Here is a 9,201-nt window from a genome sequence, read left to right as displayed (position 1 = left end):
ATGGGCCTTAGAATTGGGTAAATGAACAGTTAGGCTTATTACGGGCCTCGGGGGCTTTAGGCTGGCCCAGGTCCTAGTGCCGGTCCGGCCCATAGGTTGGGTCGTGACAATATCTTTCCAGAAACTTGAGTGGTAAAAAGAAAGAGCGCTTTCTTGGCAATAGTTAGATGCCTATCTATTTGTGAAGTCAGAATTATCTTTTCACTTGGTCCGAGCATTGAAGAATATGCTTGAGCGAGTAACTCTTGTCCGAGTGTCCGAGCATCCTGTTCAAGTACTTTGTTGTTACTTGGACCAGATTTGAGCTTCATTACTTATTACTTAATTATACATTGCTCGCCTTCGGGTATCGTTTTGGTGGCTGTAGCATCAATTATTTAGTTTGTTTGTGCTGTTGGTAAGAAGATTTTGTTAAATAATTTCTCATACTGCATATATTTACGATTCAAATTGCATTGAGCTGTAAGGAGTCAATCAACTAACTCAAGAGCCGATAATGGAGAGAAAACGGTCTACTTCCCTCAGAGAATTTATAAATCTTCTCTTCAACCACATTGATGAGCACACACAAGGCTTGTCAGAAAACATTCAGTACATAGTAGAAAAGGTAAACAAGATTGAGTCTGAAGCAAAAAGCCATCTAAATTTGAGGTAGCTTTGGCATTGTAATGCACAAAGTCTAATTTCTTACTCGTTCTTTTCTTTTTCTCCTCCTCCACCTCACCCACAATTTAGTGTAATTTTGCAAATTTGAATATAGGCCTAGTTTAATGTTACAATGTCTACTATTTTGCTGTTTAATGAAATACCAGAATTCTGTTGCTCGTCTAAAGCAATATATGGATTATTATTATTATTATTATTATTATTATTATTATTATTATTATTATTATTATTATTATTATGTTGTTTGGTGGTTTAAAGCAAGGAGATGTCTGCTTTTCCTCGTTAAATTATGATGATGCAAAAACAATGGTGAGTGCCCACTCCAACTAAACCAATCCCTTCCCCAAAATTTAACAGGGAAAGAAAGAAAGAAAGAAAGAAAGAAAAAGCCTGGTATCAACCATTGATGTGAAATGGGTACAAGCGTGGCCTGCCCACATTGTCAATTACCACAAACGAATAAATAGCAGCTTCACTAACGAATCAATGCCCATATATTAATAATACAAAAAATGAAGTAAAAGTTGACGTAAAAGAGATTTATGAAACAAATGCATTCTAAAGATATTTTGAGTTGTAAGATAATTTTGCTTTCAATAAAGTAAGTTGCAATCTATTAATCATCGACCTGCCTACAGAGATAACACCAACAAGCACCCATGCAAAATGCATTAACAAAATAAAGTCTGAAAGTGACTAATCAAATGCTCTTTCAATGGCATTCAATCTCTTTTATCAGCCTAAATACCAAGTCAAAAGGCCTTATATCTGTGTTGAATTCTGACTCCAATCAACTACATAAACCGGAATCTGTGTTCGTGTGTGCAGTGAACAATGACAGCAACAGAGGTAATCAATCAAATGTGAAAGATAATTACATTTGAAGCATGATTATTGATAACTGATCAATTGCTAGGGATACAACAGTCAAATTGTCTGAAAAAGAACCTCAAGGGGAAGGATGAGGAAGAGGAGTTCAACTACCTAATTTAAATGCATCCACAAAAAGACCTAAGCACACTCCTGCTTTCCAATAGTTCATCATCACTACAAAAGACTGCAATCTCCCAGTGGATAGAGAAGAGGGCTTTCTGTACATTAGCATGCCAATCCCTTCAATGGCAGCAACCACAACACCTGCGACCAATACATCCCAGTCACCCGTCTGTCCAAGAATTGTAGCAAGTGCATTTGCGGTGTAGAAACCCAATAGAACGAGAAATATCTTCATGGGGAAGTTCTTTCTTGCCGAATTCAGCTTCTGTAGTAGCTGTTGGCCACCTGCACTTACTATCCTTCCCAATCGCGTGCCACCAAGACCACTGTCACCATCAAGATTCTCTTGTCCACCATTTCCAGATAACCCCCCTGTGTTCAAGGCAAATGGTATTATCCAATCATGTCTTCTCAATTGAAGCCTGTTTCAAAGCAGGAGAATCAGTGGCATGATATAAATGTGCAGGATACTAAACCAAACATCTCATAACAGGTTTGCAATTATGGAGGTAAAAACCTAATTTGCCACAGTAGGTAAGGAATGGGATGTTTATAGAATCATAATCCATATGCCTTTCCATTAGTCCACTGATACAAGAAAAATACCCAATGAAGCAAATGGAAAAAAAAAAAAAAATCAAACGAACAGGATGCAATGTCAATAAACCAAGTAACAGACCAACTCACATTCCACTAAAGTCCTCAAATCAATGAACAGGTCATGCTTGAACTGATTCTATGAGTAACCTAAAGATCTCTCCTTTCAGATATCCACTTATCCACTCAATTCCAACAATTCTCTCAGCACCTGTCAGCCATTCTGGCCCATGACCTCGACACTGATACCAGGACCGGGCCCAACTTAAAAGGAAGGACGTTTGCCCAAGTCTTATATGTAGCACAAAACCACTAACCACTAATAAGTGACTATCGGAATTTTCTTATGTGTTGATACTTAACTATCTTGATGTGAACACTGCAATACAATGTCATGGTCATGGATCCAAATAAAGAAAATCCCCTTTGAGTGACAATCTCAATGTCCAAAAAGTTTGAAGTGTACCTCCTCCTGAGAAAAGGGAAAGACTTTACGCCAAATTTTGATGTATGTCCACTAAAATTCAGCTCACTGCTCCAGTTCTGCATTGCATACGCTTTGAGAGTCTTACATGATCTTTCAGAGACTTCACTCTCCATCACTAATAAACCAGACCTCAGCATCCTCGCTCCCACTTGACAGGCCATGAACTATAAGCAGACATTTGACAAAGCATTAGAATTCAGAACCATCTACAAATGGAAAGAATGGTTATTTCTCAAACATTCAATTTGACTAGTGCTCTTTCCTTACTTGTTGCTCGAATCGAAGACCATTAAACATGTTCTTGTACTAATCTTTACGTCCTCGCAAAGACATCGAGATCTCCTCACAAACTTTGAATGCTATACATTTGTCTGAGTACAGAATTATCCAAAACTCTTGACAAAGGAACAAGATAATTTATCATTGGAAAAGAAGTTTTCTCCTTTTTTTCTTGATTAATAGAATATCAAGTCGGGAAATTGGATTTTCCTACCTCCCTCTTTCTCTATCTCTCTCTGTCTATCTCTCTCTCTTTCCCCCTGCGCTCCTATACATATCAATTTATGTGTAATTAATTTCCTTTTAACTTTATTTTTTTAGGGATTCAGTCTATAATGCAGTGTAAAATTAACTTACATGTATATAGACATAGAGATGCAGAAAAGCAAATCCCTAACCTGCAAGGAAAGTGAAGCTTCAGCCTTTCCAGCTTTCTCCGAGTTTGCTGCTACTCTACTACCTGTGTGGTGGTAGAGAAGGAACAAGAGAGGCACACAAAAGCAAGGACAGATAGAGGGGGAGGAAAATAAAAAGGACTGCTATCTCGGCAGTCCAGGTGGCACAATGGGAGTGGACAAAGTTTCTCACTCGATATACCTGGGTGCAGAGAATAGAAGCCCACATCTTTGTGGACACAGTTTATGCTTATACCTATGACTGCCATGGGTTGCCTCCTTAGCTATATATTAGCTGAGTCCTGAATTTCAAAAAAAGCAGAAACAGCAATTTTACGGTTTGGGAACATGGGTACTAAAGTTTTGATGCTGCTATGCTTCTTGACCTCTATGCGCATAAATTCACTTGCTGCACAACAAGAACACCGAGAAGAAGAAGCAGAGCAATTGTTTTCCTTACAACCCAAACAATGGAATGGCAGGGTGATAGAAGTGAAAGGAGGCCCAGAATCAGTGATATGGGTGGTGCAGCTATCTGATCTCCATTTTAGTGTCCACCAACCTGATAGAGCTCTTGACTTCAAGAAAATTGTAGGTCCTGCTCTTCAAATGATTAACCCTTCTCTCGTCCTCATCACTGGTGATCTCACAGGTATGATTTTTTTTTTGGGTGTAATTGTTCATGAATTTCTTGTTAAGGCGTTATTGATTTATTGAAAACACATGCAAATGAATTGTGGGTTTATTTTGGATATTCTGTTTGTACATTGATGAATTTGTCGTTGGTCAAGAAATGAATTGTGAATGGAGATTTGAACTGAGATAAGAAAAAATTCGAGATATTAATGCTATTTCAAAGCCATATCTGGTGCAAATGATGATCGAGTGAATTTAAAGATTCTTCTTTTTACTTAAACCTTTATCTCCATAAAACCTAAAAAATCAGATTCTTCTCTTAATAACCCTAACCCTTTGTTTGGATTGAGAGAAATGAAGAGAAGAGAAAAGAAAAGAAACTTGATTTCTTTAAATTCCTTTGGACAACAAATGAAAGGGAGAATTGAAGAGAAAGGAAGAAAAAGGAGGAGAAATGAAGAGAAATTTTAACTCAAAATATTTCTCTCTAAATTGGTGGGAAATGGTGAGAAATTGTAGTTAAAATATCTAAATATCCTTCTATAATATAAGTATAAGAAAGGAAATGAGGGTATAATAGTTATTTCTCCTATAGAAGAAATTGTATTTCTCCTCTATTAGAGTAAATTAAATTTACTTTCTTTTCTTTTCTCTTCATTTCCTCTCTTTAATTTCCCTTCATTTCCCTTGCCAAGTTAAGGATTCAAACAAAGGGTAAGTCTGTTTCTTTGTACGCGAGTTCGATGTGCCAAAGAGAAACTAACTGCATGCAGCAGTTCCTTTCCTTACACATTTAAGTTTTCTTAGCTGGAAGTGGTTCTTAAAAATTCAGTTTCTTTATTTCTTTTCTATTCATTCGAATGGACTCCATGCTTCCTTTCTTTGAATTATGTTTCCCAGATTGATGATATCTTATTACTGTTATTCGTGGTTTTAATAATGCAAGATCTCATCCTTGATGTCCTTGTCACATATGGAGAATTAGTCTTTCATCTTTAATGGGCTGCCATTATACTGCAAGATACCATTAAGAGAAGAATCTGATTTTCCCCCTTTTGATTAATTTTATATTTGTTTATTTGGAAGTATGCCAAATATATGTTCTCACTTTTAAACTGCCTTTACCAATCCTAGTGATGTCCGGACGGATCTCCTCAAAATACATTATTCTTCTCTTTTCCAGATGGGAAAAGCAAGGACTTGTTAGTAATGAAACAAAACGAAGATGAGTGGCTAGAATACCAAAATATAATTGAAGATGTTGTGAAAAGAAGTGGACTTGATAAGAACATCTTCTATGATCTCAGAGGAAATCATGATATTTTTGGAGTACCCGTTGTTGGTGGTTCATTTGATTTCTTTTCGAAATACAGCATTAATGGGCAGTTAGCAAGAAGGGGAAATGTCAACAGTGTTACCCTTGAGGTCTGTCCCTTCCTCTAGATTAAGTTTATACTTATAAATAATCACTTTCATGCATTGCATCTACTAGTCAAATTTGAAGTTGTAATTTATTAATTTAACAGCTAGAATCCTTTGAAGTTTAATTTCATCCAACATTTTATTTTATTTTATTTTGGCAGCCCAAAATGTCCCTTTTGATCTTGGTAATCGCTTAAATTATTTGTTCCTTAAACAATGCCTGTCATCTAATATTGGCTGTTCATGGTCTCAATACTTTCTGGTAGTTACTTTAATATTCTTGTCACCTTCATCCAAACTTAAATATCAAAAAAGAAAGAAATGAAATGAAATGAAAATTTTCACACCGCACTTTAGGTAACTATTGTGGAAATGTTTCTTCTTTCTTTAGTTTTTCACTTGTTATGTTTCTCTAACCAGTGGAATGAATTAGAGTATTTAAGTGATGTCATTTCCATTAGGCATTTATGTTCACTTTGGGAAATCTTCTATCAAGTGAACTTTCAAATGCTACAGTAACTTCTTGCTTATCATTGAACATCAATATTATGAGGCCGGGTTAAAAATGCAATTTTGTCCATTTGTTCAATGATAAGCATAAAATTTTATTTACTCTCTCTCATCGTAGTCCCTTCTGTTCTGTCTTCCAGACTGGCGAGCGCAAACATCTCTTTATTGGGTTGGACACTGCAATGTCTGTTGGTTTGCGGGGCCCAACTAATCTTTTTGGGCATCCCACTGACCAACTATTAACTCAATTAGATTCTCAGCTATCACAATGGGATTCTCAAACAAATAAACCTGTAACTAAAATATCCTTTGGACATTTTCCACTTTCATTCTCAGCATCCTCGCATTCTGGGAAGAGCCTGAAAGATATTTTTCTTAATCATTCCATATCAGCTTATTTGTGTGGGCATCTTCATGCTAGGTTTGGTAAGAATTTAAAACGGCACCACCAGTCAACGTCAAGTCAAAACCTTTTGTCCTTGCAGAAATTTTTTCAGTTAAATATGCAACAAATACCTTCAGGAAGTGCAAAAAACTGTTCATTTGGAGCTCCATCAGCTGAGGAGTTCTGGGAGTGGGAGATGGGTGACTGGAGGAAAAGTAGAGCCATGCGGATTATGGCTATTGACAGAGGTCATGTTTCATATTTGGACATTGATTTCAAATCAGGAGCCAAAAAAACTATTGTATTGCCCACATTTCCACTAGATTCTCGCTTCATGTCAACATCTTCATGGCATCAAAAGTATGAATGTCAACATATGGTCCCTTCATCTTATGAGACAATCAGAGCTCTTGTGTTTTCTGTTTCTCCAATTGTGTCTGTTGTTGCCAGGATCTATGATGCAAGACCTGGAACTCTGAATATTGTCTTGGAAACACCCATGATGAAGGTTGTGGTAGATATGTCCAGGGGAGATTTTTATGCAGCTCCTTGGAATCACAAAGCCTTCGATGATCCATCTCCTGATAGATTTTGGCTGCAAATAGAAGTAATTGACATAATGGGAAGATCAACTTTGTCTGAACTAAGGCCATTTTCAGTAAATGGTTTAACTACTAAGATCTCATGGACATGGAAGGAATTCTTTGTGATGGGTTGTCAATGGGCTGAGTTGTATTATCCAATCTTCTGGTCTGTTATATATTTAATGTTATCCATTCTGCTTATTCCAAGACTTCTCTTATTTTCAAAGAAGCAGTACTCTTACAAGTCTTTTATTGTTGAAAAAGGTTTCTTCAATGGTATAGCATGGGTTTTTCAGGACCTCTGCAGGCTTCCCATTACATGGTTTGGTATTTTAGGGTATTTGATATACCTTTTATTGTTTCCCTGGTTTATTGGGCAAGTTTTCACTGATGGTGAGGATAAGGGGTACATGACCTACATGGGATGGGTGGTAAGATCATCCAATGACAACGGAAATCAGGAGTACATTGGATCTCCAGATATAATGGTGGTTGTCCTTCCCCATCTCATCTTTGTGGTTTTGCCTGCTACTTTTGTTGCTGGGGCATTGGCTGCTGAAAGAGGCATGTTCAAGGAACATTTTCTCTCTCTTTCAGGGAAGAAAGAAGATGATGATTCTGGTCAGATGAATAAGAAATCTCAAGTGCTTGATAAACAGGGAGATAGAAGACTGAAATTTTATTTTGGTCGTAGGTGCATTCGGAAAGTTCTATTGGTGGTTTGCTTGGGAATCTGTTGGAAGCATTTTATGGTGAGTTTCAATTCCTATGCAACTTGTAGTGAAAAATATGGCTATGTGAAGTATATACATCATATCTTATAAAATTGCACACAGAGAGGGTTGGTGGGTGGGTTACTTTCATGATTTTAGCAGGAAGTTTGAAGTGATTAATTACTAAAACTTACTTCTGTTAGTGATAATATTGTAACACTCTCCCCAGCATGAATCCCATATTTTTGAGAAAACAAGATGAGATCCCAGCCTTCCTCCTACCAAAGTGATAATAGCTTGAAATTCATGGGTTGGGTAACTTATGCTTGGGAACTAGAATTAGGAAATCTTGTACGGCAAAGTAGAAAGATGATGAAATCAGAATTGGTTTTTTTTTTTTTTTTTTTTTTTAAGCCTGTAGTTTAGACTAATTCGATGATAAACATGACAGAAGAAACTAAAATGGGGAAAAAAATAAATACCAGCTCTACATCTCTGTAGGTTTCAAGGAATCACGCATTCAAGAGAAAGCCTCAACACTTTCTAGGATTAAACAGTTAGTTGTATAATTCTGATACTGAATTGAGAGTGGAAAAGTGTGTGTGTGGGCGCGCGCGCGTCTATATATATATATATAATGTTTTGGGAAGGACCATGTTGTTTTGTTTCTGAAAATCTGTATGGATGTGGTGTCTGATAATTTTAGAGTAAGATGGAAAAGATATTTGCACTTTGAACCATTAAGGCACCATTATTTGATTTCTCCTAATGGCCTTTATCACTCGAGACCATTTTTATGGGGACTACATAATAAAGAACATTGACTAGTGTTCACTGGATTTAATTACCATTATCTGTTCTGAATCAGTTGTGTTTCTTGTAGAATTGCAGAGCCCTTATGAAAGCTTATGAGATGAACCCATTGTTCCATTTTCCGGGCTATAGCCTTGCAATTCCATTGCTGTTGGCTTACACTATCTACAAAACCAGGAGGATTTAACAAGTGCCAGAGTGAGGACCCTGAGCTACAAAATCAAACTATTTATATGATTATGGAAAGTAATTGCAAAATGTGAAGAAGCTTGGTGACATCAACACAAAACCCTGTTTCAAGTTATCAGAAATGGTGAACTATTGCTGCTCTCAATATATTATAGTGAAATAAATTCAAGTACAAGAAACACTTTCCAACGTGATTGTTGCTTATCTGAACTCAAAACCAATGCTGAGGGGAAAATCAAAACATTAAGTTCCAGTTTTTATACTAGTGGTAGGCTGGTAGCTATAGCTGATGTTGCTTGAATGAAATAGAGTATCTGCTCAAATCTGAAAACTAGAATGCGAGTATGCATTCTTGAAAAAGAATTAATAATGATAGTACTTATAGCACTGTTTTTTAGTTCTCTTTTCCTTTTAGTTCTTTGCAAACATTTTGCATCACTATGTATTAGAAACTCAAGGTCCTAAATTGCTGTGGGCCTGTGGCTGTGTTCTTGAATTAATTCTCATAATAAGGATGTGGAGTTGTTGA

General features: G+C 36.7%; 2 protein-coding genes across 7 annotated transcripts; one reads left to right on the top strand and one right to left on the bottom strand.

The window, feature by feature from the left end:
* Positions 1 to 1,530: 1,530 nt before the first annotated feature.
* Positions 1,531 to 3,546, bottom strand: LOC131181447 (ycf20-like protein). Of its 4 annotated transcripts, none has more exons than XM_058149539.1 (5): positions 3,424 to 3,530; positions 3,240 to 3,293; positions 3,014 to 3,117; positions 2,726 to 2,910; positions 1,531 to 2,084 (listed from the first exon to the last, which is right to left on the bottom strand). In XM_058149539.1, the coding sequence occupies exons 3-5, from the start codon at positions 3,041 to 3,043 to the stop codon at positions 1,643 to 1,645; spliced, it is 657 nt and encodes a 218-aa protein (XP_058005522.1). In that variant the 5' UTR covers positions 3,044 to 3,117; positions 3,240 to 3,293; positions 3,424 to 3,530; the 3' UTR covers positions 1,531 to 1,642. The 4 variants fall into 4 exon arrangements, with proteins under 4 accessions (XP_058005522.1, XP_058005523.1, XP_058005524.1 ...); XM_058149540.1 differs by having other exon boundaries at positions 3,014 to 3,141; positions 3,424 to 3,523; XM_058149541.1 differs by lacking the exon at positions 3,240 to 3,293 and having other exon boundaries at positions 3,424 to 3,459.
* Positions 3,547 to 3,630: 84 nt separating this feature from the next.
* On the top strand, positions 3,631 to 9,201 carry LOC110642703 (putative metallophosphoesterase At3g03305). Of its 3 annotated transcripts, none has more exons than XM_058149538.1 (4): positions 3,631 to 4,072; positions 5,240 to 5,481; positions 6,474 to 7,709; positions 8,554 to 9,201. In XM_058149538.1, exons 1-4 carry the CDS (start codon positions 3,769 to 3,771, stop codon positions 8,668 to 8,670), a joined length of 1,899 nt encoding a protein of 632 aa, XP_058005521.1. In that variant the 5' UTR covers positions 3,631 to 3,768; the 3' UTR covers positions 8,671 to 9,201. The 3 variants fall into 3 exon arrangements, with proteins under 3 accessions (XP_058005521.1, XP_058005519.1, XP_058005520.1); XM_058149536.1 differs by having other exon boundaries at positions 6,129 to 7,709; XM_058149537.1 differs by having other exon boundaries at positions 3,925 to 4,072; positions 5,191 to 5,481; positions 6,129 to 7,709.

Source organism: Hevea brasiliensis, chromosome 7 (assembly GCF_030052815.1).
Source record: "Hevea brasiliensis isolate MT/VB/25A 57/8 chromosome 7, ASM3005281v1, whole genome shotgun sequence".
Lineage (NCBI taxonomy): Eukaryota > Viridiplantae > Streptophyta > Magnoliopsida > Malpighiales > Euphorbiaceae > Hevea > Hevea brasiliensis.
This window is presented reverse-complemented; position numbering and strand designations above follow the sequence as displayed.

Bases quoted from the DNA above. Each gene is read 5' to 3' on its own strand.
- LOC131181447 (XM_058149539.1), bottom strand. From the start codon at position 3,043: ATGTTTAATGGTCTTCGATTCGAGCAACAA. The intron at 2,911-3,013 runs GTAAGGAAAGAG...GTCTGCTTATAG, and splicing joins GTCTTCGATTCGAGCAACAA to TTCATGGCCTGTCAAGTGGG. The intron at 2,085-2,725 runs GTACACTTCAAA...GCTTTGAAACAG, and splicing joins TTCCCTTTTCTCAGGAGGAG to GCTTCAATTGAGAAGACATG.
- LOC110642703 (XM_058149536.1), top strand. From the start codon at position 3,769: ATGGGTACTAAAGTTTTGATGCTGCTATGCTTCTTGACCTCTATGCGC. The intron at 5,482-6,128 runs GTCTGTCCCTTC...TCTGTCTTCCAG, and splicing joins TCAACAGTGTTACCCTTGAG to ACTGGCGAGCGCAAACATCT. The intron at 7,710-8,553 runs GTGAGTTTCAAT...TGTTTCTTGTAG, and splicing joins TCTGTTGGAAGCATTTTATG to AATTGCAGAGCCCTTATGAA.